Source organism: Drosophila busckii, chromosome 2L (genome assembly GCF_011750605.1).
Source record: "Drosophila busckii strain San Diego stock center, stock number 13000-0081.31 chromosome 2L, ASM1175060v1, whole genome shotgun sequence".
NCBI lineage: Eukaryota > Metazoa > Arthropoda > Insecta > Diptera > Drosophilidae > Drosophila > Drosophila busckii.
The window spans coordinates 10,116,136-10,129,874 of NC_046604.1; the positions used below are offsets into that span (position 1 = coordinate 10,116,136).

The window sequence follows — 13,739 nt, forward strand, 5'->3', positions numbered from 1 at the left end:
GCTTTGGAAGCTAGACTATCAATTTTCTTAATTTCATAAAAATGAATTGGCTGCCTTGCTGACAAGAGCCCGATGCTCTCCACTCTCCACTCTCGCTCTCGCTCTCTTGGCTGCCTATTAACCATGCCCAGCGTCATGGTCGCCTTTGCACCTGACGCGCGCCTCGAGCAAACAATCAACTAAAGCAACACACCCCCCAACACACACACACACACACATACAGTAGCACAAGCTGTGGCAAACTTGGCGCCCAGTTGCAGTAGCACAGTGCTTGGCCCCTTGTTGCAGCCACAGCCGCAGTTGCTGCCACCTGACGACGACGACGACGACGACGTCGACCCCGGCAAACATTTTTGTATTTTGTTGTTGTTGCTGCTGCTGCTGCTGTTGCTGTTGCTGTTGCTTGTCCTACACGTATTTGCAGCTTTCATGCTTCGACTGCGTATTTTTACCGGCGGCAGTGGCGTCGACGCCAACGCCAACGCAAGTTTTTGCCCTTTCAATAGCAATGGACGCTGCTCTCTATGTCTGCGTCGGTGGGGCTTGTATAGATGCCAGCGGTGCAATGTGAGCTCTATATAAATTTTTTTTTTTTGCTTTTTTTGGTAAGTAAATAACCAAACCTGTAGTGCAACGCGCCAGTTGAAATTTTTATGCGAGCACGAGAAAAAAAAATGAATTATATAGAAAAAAAAAGCAGTCACTAGCTGCGCGCGCGTGTGTGTGTGTGTGTGTGTGTGTGTGTATTTTTGTATGCGTGTCTATTTGCAAAGTTTCTTTGGGCAAACATTGACTTTGTTGTTGTTGTTGTGTGTGTGTTTTTTTTTTTCGCGCTAAACTGGCGGCAGTTAAAAAAATGGAAAGCGAGCAAACACCCCACGGTAGAGAGAACCTGCCACATCAGCAACTGCAGCAGCAGCGCAGGTTGCACGAGCAGCAGCAGCAGCATAAATTTCCATTACCGTTGACAAATATTTACACATCGACCTCAATTCATATTCCTTTTGATGCACACGCTGCTTTTAGTTAGTGGCTGGCGCTGGCCTGGCCGCCCCAGCCCCATTGCTTGCCACTCGACTCATAGTAGGCTGCAGCTATTTGAATTGACATAGCTGCCGGCGAGCGAACACACACATTCAAATATATAATAGTCAAACCGTTGAAGAAAGCAAGAAAAATGTTACAAATCGCTTGTCTCATTTGCGTGGCGCTTTTGCTGCCGCTGCCGACGCGAGCAGAGGTAATGCGTCAACGTCTGACCATTTTTGCTGAGCCGGGACGCGTGGAGTGTTATCATCAAGCTGTGGCTGCCACCGAGCAGCTGCAGATCGACTATAAAGTCATTCATGGCGGCCAGGGCGAGGCGCACATCAATTTCAACATCATGGATCCCTCACGCTCGCTAATGATCGTTGAGCTTAAGCAGAGCGAGAACAAGCACCTGCTGATTGCCCAGCAGACTGGCATCTATAAGATTTGCTTTGACAACACCATCAGCAGCTTTAATCGCAAGATTGTCACCTTCACTCTGGAGGTGCAGGCTGCGAATCATGCCGAGCTCGAGCGCCAGCAGCTGCTCCAGGAAATGTCCACAGATTATCACTTCGAGCGCTCCTACACGCATATGCATGACAACATCGACAAGATCAGTGTCAACATGATGCGCTCGCGTCAGTTTCAAGACCACATCAGAACTCATGAGGCCAAGGATCGCATGCTGGCCGAATCGAGTTTGGCCCTAGTCAACTACTGGTCCGCAGCTCAGCTGGCGGCCATGATTATTGTCGGCTTGTTGCAAGTCTTTATGCTGCGCAGCATATTCAATACCAACGGCAGATTCTACATGTTCTGGAGGAATTTTTGATGGGGCAATGCGAAGCAAAATTAAATTCAAATTGATTAGCAGCCATTTTTAATTATTTCACAATTTTAAATAATAAGATCTTAAAATACAAATATGCTGCAGTAGATCATTGTGTTTACATTTTATTCCAATATAATAATATGCGTAAAGAGAAAGAGTTTGTCTAGCAAATAACGTATACGCTCTGTTCACACTACCAAACATTTGCCTTACAAATTTAGAACATGCTTCTAGCACAAAATATTGAGCTTTTATTTTCAATTTATATATTTTAAGCTGAAGATTCTACTTGACTCAAGTCAATTGATTAATGTTAGACAAGCAGTTTGTTGGCATTGTTAATTGATTTTTATTAGGAATTATTTAACTTCTTATAAGATTTATTTCATATTAATTATTGCTTAGCTTTAATAATCAACATTAAATAACTATATATATTAATATTTGCTCCAAACAATCATAAAATTGTTCAATTAATAATCCAAGTAATAATTCATAAAAGTCATAAAAGTTGTATGACGATTGTTAAAAATTCTAGTATTAACTTCTGTCTGACTTGCAATTTATTTATAGCATGAGAACAATATATATTTTATGTATATATTTTATTTTTAAATAAAAACAATATTTTGAACGCATATTGTTTTATATTAATCGAATTATTTTAGTTTTTGTATAGTCAAAAATTCTGTAACTTTAGCCAATGAATACAAATCTCTGTTTGTTTGCAAAATTGTTCTAAAACATATTTTAAATATTTGTCACGATTACTGATTTATGAAATTAAACTTAATTTAAATTACTCTCATTTAAGGTATAAATTCTTTTACAAATTTTTTCCAAGCCTCACAACTTTTCTCAACATCTTCCCCCCCACCCCACTTCACCCACTCGACAGCTTAATCAGTCACTTTGGCTACTTGTGATTGCTGCTGCCAACTTTTGTCACAACAATAAGAGCAATGCAAAGAGCCCTTACCCCTTGACGTAGCTGGTCAGTGACAGTTTGCGTTTGCTCGTGCGGCAGCTTTGCGTAGATTTTTACTCACACTTAAGGGTTGGTGCGCGGGGCTGGGGGAGGGGGAAGATGCGTAGAGACAGCTGCCACAGCAACACAATGAAAATTAAACCCAAAATTGCGAAGGTCAGCCACAGACTCTCAGCCTGTGTGGGTGGCATTTCTCATGAATTATTAAAAACATACAATGGGCCAAAAGTTGGCAACACTTGACCCTAATCCAAGTGAAGTTGGCCCTGGCCTGGCTCCTCAATGATTGCGAATTGCTAAGCCAAATGGAACTAAATTTAAGCGCCCAAGTCAACCGCAAGACCAAGACAACAGGCTGACCAAAGGCTCAGGCCTACGCTCTAAGAGTTCCACTGTCTGCTCGAAAGAGAGAGTAGCACTTTAAATTAATGAACTGAGATTAAGCAAGACAAATTGTTGGCTGCTGCAGCACAATTTTCTATAAAAGGCAAATTGTTTTACTTTCGGTTCACACAAAGTATTTATTATATTTCCAGAGACTTCAAATGAATGGCGATTTATTGTTATTGATATTTGTGTAAACAATTTAGCAGACCAGGGCAATTAAGTATGTTGAAAAAAAAAACAAACTGAACGTGGGGCCATGTCCAACTGCAATTTTCCACAGAAAATTGACTGCATTGCATGAATTTTTAATATGATGCTGGGGCTTTGGCCATTTTACAGTTTGTTTGCCACTTTCACTTGCAGCTTGCAAAACAAATTCGAATTCAGCCAATTGTAAACTCTCTCTCTCTCTCTCACGTTCTTCCTGTTTTGTTTAGCTGCATCAGCAAATATTCATTGAATTTTATAGTGACAAGACGACAAGTTGTCCGTTTGTCAGTCAGTCAGTCAGTCAGTCAACAAATTGATTGCCGCATGCTGCATGCATCAGTTGCTTTAGTATAAATTCCAATTAAGCCCCAAAAGCAAACCCAGAATTATGCTCATGCCCAATGCTGGAGCTTGGCAACAATACAAATAAATAAGCAATTTGTTGCAGCAACAATAACTGTTCGTTGCATGCAACCTCACTACGTGCCACGTGGTGGCGTGCAGCTTTAACCAAAGCACCTCAAAGTGCTTCTTAGCGCCAGCTTAAAAGCAACAGCAACTTCGATTTGGTGTGGCAATTGCAGTTGGTTTTGCGCTCTTGTCTGCTCCAGACTCCAACCACCAAGCGCTCCACCCCCCCCTCTTCCAGCTGGCTGCCTCTGCAACAGTAACAACATTTTCATGTTGCCGTTGCCGTTGCCGTCGCTGTTGCCTTTGCTCTAAAGTGTCGTCGTTGTGGCATATTAAAGGGGTTTTGTTAAGCTGGCTGAAGGCATTCAGCTGAATTCAACTGGATTACGTTCTAGCAGTTAAGCTGCGGATTATGTTTGCTTGAAAGTCAAAATCATTTTATTAGCTATGAAATAAATTTGTGCGTCTTGTAAATGCATTAATTAGCTTTCATTTTTTTATATTGTTGTTGTTATTAAAGTATGTTAAGCAGCGATGAAGAATATAAAAATAAAATTCAATTAAATTATAATTTAAGTTTATATAAATGTGAAAGTGATTTTATACTTTCGCTTGCAAGACACAGCTCAGCTAGACGTTTCTTAATTATAATTTAATTAATTTTGGTATAGCGTACACATCCGATATGGGATTTTACGATATTCAGCTATATATGCAAGCCTAAGTAAGCAAGAGTGCAAATCGCTAGAGCTTTCACTAGTCTACAATCCGATAATGAAACTCTGTTTTAATATTATAAAGCATGATTTTATTTTTAAGCTATTAGCTTAAGCTCACACACAACGTATATATGCATATGTCAAAATGATTGTGTGAACAGCATCAATATTTATCGTTTGTTGTTGAATTAATTTTTAATTTAATATGTTCTCTATTCTCTATTTAAGCTTTCCCTATGGCTTTCTATTATAATATAGTTTAATTTATTATTATTCAAAATGGAATTAGTGTAGCTCAAAATACTGTAGGGTTAGGTTCTACAAATATATATTCAAGTATTTATTTAAGATGCTTATAATATTTATATTATATGCCTTCCACTAATTCTATTATTCAGTTATGTGTGCGTAACTTAAACGATCTTTATTATTTCGTGACTCTACTCAACTAATTTTGGTACAGCTTCTCTACTTCTTTTGTCTCACTCCTTCTATAGAGTTTCTCTTTCACTACTATAGTTAAGCTACTGCTAATGTGGTCTACAGTAAAATCAGTATCATCTACATCCTACAAACTTGTGAACCTTCAAAAATTAAATGCATACCAGATTTACTGGCTTACAAGTTTATTCGAAATTCTGCTCTGCAGCCTGCAGTTAGCCAATCGAGGCAATCACTTGAGTTGGCCAGCTAATTAATTCATCAACCAAACAGTTGCCAAACAAATAAAGCTATAAGCAGTTGATATGCCAATGCTAACAAAAAGCTTTCGCTCTCTGACTTCTGCATTGCGGTCATTTATTTTTGACCTATGGGGGGACCCACTGTGTGCTGGTGCCTTTAATCGTTGACTTGGCTGCCAATTCGAATTCAAAGTGAAAGGCGCAAGGCGAAAGTTTAAGAAAGTTTTCACCTGGGCAGTGCAAAGAGTCGAATCCCTTGGGATTGGCTGCAGCGCAGCAGCTTAGTTCACATTTGCGGTTAATTTGGTCTTAGCGTTATCCTTTGGCCGAAAAACTGTCACAACTAAGGCGCGGTAAGTGAAGCGTGCTAGAATTGGAAGTGCAGAGTCCTACACAAACGACAAAGTTGTTTCGGCTTAGCTGTAGCAAGTTGTAGCTGCATTTTGGTCCTTGTGCAGTCCTTCGCCTAATTTCCCCGCATCCGCAGCTTGTGCGCGCGCTAATTGACGCCGCTTAGCGTCGCCACGAAAAATCTATAAGCAGCGAGAGGTTGAGTCCTTGTGCGCGTCCTTTAAGCATAATAAATCTGTTTATCTCGGCGCTTTTGTGTGTGCGCCGCTTAAAAAGTTGTTTGCTTTCCACCTGACAAACGCGATAAAAAGTTTCCACTTTGCCTTTTGTGGGCCACGGGCTGCCTTAATGTGTGTTTTGGCCAGCTCAAATTTGCTGAGATTATCCTCACAACAAGCCACAGGGACACAGAGACAATTAAAGCTGTCGTGCAATAAAATTTCCTTGCCACAATGCGCTTAGACTTTGCCGCAGGCACAAAATTTAACTGCGTGGCGCGTTGGCTCAATATTCATCATGTGCTTGTTTGTTAACAGCAATCGCCTTTGAGGTTTTTGGCCAATGCTATCTAAGCTTCGTTTGGCTTCTGTCTCTCTGTCTGTCTGTCTGTGGTTGCGGCGCCAGTGGACAGAGCAACTTCCACCTGCTGCCATCGATGGCAACCGCAAAATGGCAAAACAATCAACAAGCAACGCTTCGGGTGTTGGGACTACAACGTGTAGCATGCCACACACAGTCAGTGTGTGTGTGTGTGTGTGTGTGCCCTTGCCAAATACTATCAGCTGGCAAAAGCTTTAGCACAAAAGAAGGATTTGGCCAGTTGGCTTAGATTGAAAGGTAAATGCAAAATGCACTGCAGTTGGCCCAAGGCAAATTTAAAACTTGCAATAGTCAAATTTCCACAGAGCTATGTGGCTAACAAATGATCAAAAGTTTGCAACATTTGCTAAAAGTGAAAAGAGACAGACAGAAAAACAGAATGAGAAACAGAGTGTAAGTAAATAGAAAATTGATTGTGGTTTTCAGAGCGATTGATTTCATTATGTTCCTAATGCTGACCAAAACCCTTTTTTAATTTCAATTGCTTGCTCTTTTTCCATTTGGAATTCTTAAGCCAAGTTCTATTTAGCATGGCAGACAGCAATTTAAGCTTTTTCGATAGATAATAAAAATGTTTAGAACTTAATTTACTATTTGCTAAAGAATTATTGCTCAGAAGCTATGTGATTTTGTATTAACTATCGGCTTTAATCGTTAATGGAAATAATCTAACAAAATTCAATGAAAAATTATCCTTCAATTTGATTAATTAGTAGCTTTTTAATTTATTAAAAAAATAGTTGCATATATTATATTGCTTAAATAATATTTTAAGGCATGGTGAGATCTGAAAAAAAAAAAAATAATTAATTATTTAAAAAACAAATGTCTTGAATGTATCCTTATTTTTCGCTAAGTAATTATATAACCCTAGTACTCTGCTTAGCTACAGTATCATAAATATTATAGAAAACAAAATGTGAGAGAAAGAGAAAGAGAAAAAAGTTCAAGTCATCAACTTATTAAAATTGATTACCTATAAAGCCAAACTCTCCAATGAAAATTAAACTCCCAAGAGGCTCGTTTCTAAAGCACTGAAGTAATAAATAAAATAAATTTGTTAAATAAAGATTAGTATTTCTAATCAATATCTAATCAAACTCGTAGCTGAGAGCATTAAATGGAAATCAAAATTATAATTTGTATTTTCGCATATTCAATAATGTACCAAGTAGATATAACCAGTGTTGCCATTTTAGCCTTTTACCAGTTGAAATCTTATAGAGACCGGACAGCAATTGGGCTTGACTTATGGCTTGTCGAAATAGTAAATAGATATAGCGCTCTTATATATCTAAGCATTCTAAAAACCTATGTAGCTCATTGGCATCTCTCTATATATGTAAAATGGGTTTTTTATTGTTCTATTATTACAATCGAGTTTACAGTAAACCATAAACCTGAAATGATTTAACAAAACATTATATTTAAGCTGAACTTAGTCAAGTCGATCATGCCAACTTTGCTATTTAGTTAATTAGTTCTTAGTCTGCTGCTCTATTCATGTAAATTCGAGTTTGAACAGACAACTTCTGCACAAGTTAAATAAGTTTCGATATTTACTATGTAGGCTTGTTATTTTCTCTTCCATCCCAAATATACCCGCATTTTTTTTCAATTATTTATAATCGCAATTAAAAATATTTCACCAGGACTTTTAATTTTGTAAAATTAATTTAATTGATTGGAAATAATACTTGCTATAAATGTTAATTAAGCTCCAAAAGTCAACTGTATATATATCATAAGAAATTGCTATGCAATTTGCTCAACCTCTGCTCTATTTATTCTTGGATAGCAGCGTTTTATTTCACAAAAGACAAGCTGTCCGATTCAAATCTCAATTAACTAAACACATTTCCTTCAAGGCACGAGAATTTCATTATTTGTATTGTCTGTTTGTCTGGCTTCGGCTAATTCATTTTGTGCTTAATTGTTTTTGCTAGTTTTTGGCCGCCTCCTCTGTCTTGGCCGGCTTTAATTTGTAGCAACTTGTGTACAATTCCAACACACACACACACACACACACACACACAATTGGCCTATGCAAAAAGTTTCTTGATTTTGGCATTTCGCGCCAGCGTCTCGTTGCGCTCTGGCTCTTGTGGCAGGCGTTGAGAGACTTTGGTCAAAAGACTCTCTGACGAAGTTTACATCAAGTTGCTCTACACACAGGATGTGGCAAGTTCTGTGAGTCAAGTGTACTTGCCGAAATTCCTGCAATTGCAAAACTGTGCGCAACTCTGGCTCACAGTTAAGTGTTGTTGAATGTGTTCGCAATTGGTTGAGCTGAATTCAAATTGTGCCAATGCTTATGCAATTAAAAACACAACAAAATAATATTTGTGCAACAATTAATGTATTCAATTTTGTATAGTTTGCTTAATATTCAATCAAATTATTGCCTAAATGATTTTTTGACTATCCTGAATTACAGAGCTTAACATTTATATTTTGGGTCAGTACAAATTTGTGTCAGAACAAAATATTTTCTCATTTAAAATAAATTATTTTTGATTTTGATTTTCAATTCGTTTGCGTTATTTAAACAAATATAACAAATTTCTTAATATAGCTATGCTTATAAAAATGCTCTAGCTCTCTTAAATTACAGATTTCGACCAGACCCATCCTATCCGACTTTTAATTAAATTATAATCAATGGATAATTTAATGTGAGTTACTTTTAATGGGCTTGAATGAAATTTGTTTTTAGGAACTGAACACTCTAAGCTAATAAAATCTCCAGCATATATGAAAATTACAAAATATTGTAAGTTTATGGTGCATAAAACATTTATAATCTTCGTTTATGAATAGAGCTTACAATTTACTACAGAGAACCCAATTCCGTTTGACACTTAAATTATTTGGAAAGTTTGACAACAAGAGCGCATTGAAATCTCATTAAAAGGAGCTCGGAGCTTGCCAAAAAAATGTTGCGCGACTTGATTAATAGAAATTTAATAATGTCGCCAGACTGCGAGTCTCAATTTGATTGTGTGCGCACCTCTGGCCAAGCTTCATCGAAACGATATTTTAATATATTCATTGCGCCAGCACGAGCTACAAAAAAGTAAAGCGAGTAATAATAAAAATGAAAATTAGAAGCACAGCCAACACTTTGAGACCCTGTGAGCTTTCGCTTGAGTTGGAGTCAAACTGAAAATAGTTGCTATTTGACAATTTTATTGTTTGAACACCAAGTTGAGAGTTTAAGTACAGACAGATTACTTGAGTAACGAATACAAGAGTAATGATCTGATTGGATGATCTAATATAAATTTAGACACATCTACTCAGCTCGTCATCCTGATTAGAATGCTTATAAGATCCGTATATATGTATAGTATTCAATACTCAAGTATTCGTAACTCTGATATTCGCTACTCTAGTATTATATAAATATATGTAGTATTATTTATATATGGGCTGTGCCACGCCTTCGAATGTCTTCTACCTCAATTGACTCAATTATAAGACCCACTGTTAGTTTCTGTGTACCGGGTCTGAAAACTAATAAATGGCAACAAAAGTAGCGCAAACTACGTAGGCGTTGCCGGCGTGCGTGCGAGTGCTAAGGGGGCGTGGCCTGTCAGCTGGTGTCGCGTTGAAACTTTGAGCATCAAGTATAAAAAACAAGTGGACAGGCAGTCAGGTTGGCAGCAGCTGCTATTGACATGGCCAAGAGGCGTCCATATTGCTGGTAGTGGCTGCTGTTCAGTATTTTACAGTCAACGTTGTAACGGTGAATTGCATGCAAAAGTTGCCACTAGATGGCGCCAGCGCCATGCCAAACAATAACAAAAAGCAGCCCCATAGCCCAGCTGCCCATTTGATGGGAGATTTTCCTGCAGAGTGGCGCTTAGTTGGCAGAGCATGAGCGGCTGCCGACAAGCGACCCAAGGGGTGGAGGTCTGGGCGAGACTAGTCATAAGTGAAGTGTAGAGAAATGAAGTTATCAAATGTGCGAAAGCCAAAGAAAAACAATTCCTGGAGCAGTTGAGCACGGGCATGTTATTAACTAAATATATATATCAATTAATTTATAAATTAGAATGCAAGAGATTCATTTTGAAAATGAGTTTTGCTAAATATATACTTTGAATAATATCATGTAGCTTAAATATATAATATAAATTAATAATTAAATATTTAGTTTAGTTCAAATTCAATAATTTGTATGGTGATCATGAAATATGACAACAAATTATTTAAAATTAATTATAAGTAAGTATTATAGCAAATTCAGAAAATCAGTGGCTGGGTTTAAAGCAGCGAAAGATTATAAATAAAATGCTCTAGCACATGATATTCTATAATTTTTGCTTAAGCTTAGTGAAAGCAACTACTTATTATTAAGTCTGATTAACCGGACAGTAAAATGGATGAAGCTAGTATTGACTTTTAGAATATAAGCGAAATGTTTGTAAAATTAAATAGAAAAAAAATTAATGTTTTATAAAATATTTATATCTCTTGGCTAGACGAGTATTTATTAATTTGTTCAAGCTAGACAATGTAAACTGATCGAGCTAAAATAGCAACAGTGGCGTCCAAGCAAATATGCATGCCTTAGCTAAGTTCCGCACCATTCTACAAATCGCTTACCGAAATTCAAATATGAATCAATAAAATGAATTATAATCAATAAATGAATAATGGATTAAACTATAAAATGTATAATTTTTAAATATAATAAATAATCCTTTCTTAGTTAACAAAAACGCAGTTTGCCGTGTTTTTGTTGTCTTGTGTCTCTTTGGGTTTGCTGTCAAAATCGATAGAAAAAACAGTGAATTTCTCTGTATAGTTTATTAATCATTTTAAGGACTCGACATTTCTCTAGCAAGCAAAATTTCAACACAAATTCCCAACGAAATTATTGTGTGTATTTGTGGTAAGCGCCAAGTTGCTTAGCGCCTTACGCAAAACAATCACAAAATCGAACCGAACTCATTGCCGTTCTGGATGCACAGCGCCAAAAATTTCAACAAAAAACACAGCAGAAAGAAAAAAACTTGAACTGAAAAGACAAAGCGTGAAATCTACGACGGGGCGGGGCCACGCACCACTGTAAATGGAATGCGCAAATGTTTACTAAATTCTTTATTGAGAAAATGGACAAAAAATTACAACAACAGCAGCAGCAGCAGCAGCCACTCCAAGCCAAGTTAGCAGCATTCGAGTCCAAATTAAAGCAGAATAATCTGCCAGTCTTGACGACGACGACGACGACAACAACAACTGGAGCAGCAGCTGGAGCTGGAGCAGCAGCAGCAAATAGCAACAAACATGTGACGAAGAGCACGCAGCACGGCAATCGACAAACGACAATGAAGGATTCACAGGGTGGACACAAGGAGCGCGGCGACAAATCGACTACAAAATATGAAACTTTACTCAATCGCTATGCGCTGCCGGTGGCTGCGCAGCCGGTGGTGATGCCGCTGCTGAGCCAAGTGCAGCGTGTGAACAACGATTTGACGGACAAATTGTCGCGCCTGACGCGACGCAACAACATCAAGTTTCGCGAGCTGGCGGCAATGCAGGCGCAGGATAAGAACACGGAGGCATTGCTAGCGCTGCAGACTTCCATACCCGAGATTAGTCAAATCTTTGATGTGCATTGTCGCATTGGCAGCGGCACCTTCAGCAGCGTCCTGCTGGGCACGCTGCAGCGTGAGCGGCAACTGCCGGAGGCGCAACGTCGTCGCTTCGCCATCAAACATCACAATCCGACAAATCATCCGGAGCGCATTCTACGCGAACTCGAGTGCATGTTTCGCATGGGCGGCGATCATAATGTGATTGGCATCAATTGCTGCATACGCTACAACGATAATGTGGCATTTGTTATGCCCTTTATGAGTCACGATCGCTTCCACGATGTCTACCGCAGCTTGAGCCTGCTGGAGGTCAAAGAGTACTTGCGCAATCTGCTGGTGGCGCTGCGTCATGTCCACAAGTTCAATGTTATACATCGCGATGTCAAGCCGAGCAACATTCTGTATAATCGCCGCACGGGCAAGTTTCTGCTCTGCGACTTTGGACTGGCGCAGCGACTCACCGAGGACGGCAGTTTGATCCAGGCCTCGGATCTGAGTGGCGCAGCGGCGTTGCTGCGCGATATGGATGCAGCGCAGCAGCAGCTGTATCGCCATGAGGGCAACAGTCTGCAGGCGGAGGCAGAGGCGGCGGCGCTGCGGCAAGCGGACCCGGAGCGACGCATACGCGCAGCGGGTGGCGGCACCACAGCCTTCGAGTCCAGTCCCATGGAGCCGACCAAGAAGGAGCTGGCGGCGCAAAAGGCGGACACGCAGCGGCTGATCAATCGCTTGCGCTTCATCAACGTCAATGTGGATCCCAACAACTATGTGGTGTCGACCAATAGCGGCCGCAAGGAAATGCACGCCTCTCGAGCTGGCACGCCCGGCTATCGGCCGCCTGAGGTGCTGCTGCGTTATCCGCATCAGACCACTGCCGTGGATGTTTGGGCCGCGGGCGTCATAATGCTCTCCATGCTGTCGTCGCTGCATCCGTTCTTCAAGGCGCCCAGCGACTGCGCTGCGCTCTCCGAGATTATGAATCTCTTTGGCGATCTGCAGGTGCGCAAGACCGCCTTCATGCTGGATCGCCTGGTGCTGCTCACCCAAAAGGTTGGCGCTCTGGACTTGAAACGCGTCTGCATGCGCTTTCGCTATGCCGCTCAGTTTCTCTCGCCGGAAATGCAGCGACGCCATCGCCAGGCCGATGGCAACAGCGAGCTCTGCCGCAGCTGCGAGCAGCCCACCTACAATTGCATCTGCAAGCACAGCACGCATCAGCTGGAGACCTACGAGGGCCTGGACATCTTTCCGCTGCATGCCTATGACTTGCTCTCGCGCCTGCTTGAGATCAATCCACAGCGTCGCATTACCGCCGAAGAGGCGCTGCGTCATCCTTTCTTTAGCGAGCATCATCGTCTAGTTGCTGGCGTGCCCTTCAGTCACCAGCACCAGCAGCAGCAGCAGGCGGGCATTGCCCAGCTGCGCTCGCGTGAGTCGTTGCCCTCCACTGCTGGCGGCTCGCGTGGCCTCAAGCCATATCTCTCCCATCCGCTGGGGCTCAGCAATAGCACGCGCACCGCTGCGGCCTCAAGTACGACGCATGTTTGATTCAACGTTCATGTCCAAGCCTCTCAGCCTGAGATCACCGCGTATAAACAAAAATTGTATTGTGCAACAAGCTCTAAATTTTGCAACAACATAAAAATAATTCTCATTGTTTTCTGTTCTTTTACCGAACACTGATTGTATTAACTTACTTCAACTGCTGTTATTAATATTTTAGTTTGCATTTTTGAATTTCTCTCTCGTTTTTGCAGCCTGCCACTTGCATTTATCATCTTCTTCTTGACAATCCGTTTGACAAACGACCATTTTCCCAATTGGTTTTTCGGTTTCCTCTGCCTTATCCATTTGCATTATTGACAGCAACAATTGCTTGTTGCACTTGCTTCTCGTTCTGGCGACTCCCATTGGACT

The 13,739-nt window shown here is 40.4% G+C and overlaps 2 protein-coding genes across 2 annotated transcripts in view; both read left to right on the top strand.

Annotated features, from left to right (window-relative positions):
* The window catches only part of LOC108603687 (transmembrane emp24 domain-containing protein 1), a 10,860-nt gene extending 8,940 nt beyond the window's left edge, over positions 1-1,920 (top strand). The window contains exon 2 of the mRNA XM_017992713.2: positions 1,236-1,920. Coding sequence (XP_017848202.2) covers positions 1,236-1,864 — 629 coding nt within the window. The 3' untranslated portion in view covers positions 1,865-1,920. The remainder of the gene's footprint in view (positions 1-1,235) is intronic.
* A 9,108-nt stretch (positions 1,921-11,028) lies between these two features.
* Positions 11,029-13,470, top strand: LOC108594528 (cell division cycle 7-related protein kinase). The gene has a single exon (XM_017979732.2). The coding sequence runs from the start codon at positions 11,307-11,309 to the stop codon at positions 13,368-13,370; it is 2,064 nt and encodes a 687-aa protein (XP_017835221.1). The 5' UTR covers positions 11,029-11,306; the 3' UTR covers positions 13,371-13,470.
* The last annotated feature ends 269 nt before the right edge of the window (positions 13,471-13,739 follow it).

What these genes read in the sequence shown, in the direction of transcription:
- LOC108594528 (XM_017979732.2), top strand. Translation starts at nt 11,307, where the DNA reads ATGTTTACTAAATTCTTTATTGAGAAAATGGACAAAAAATTACAACAA.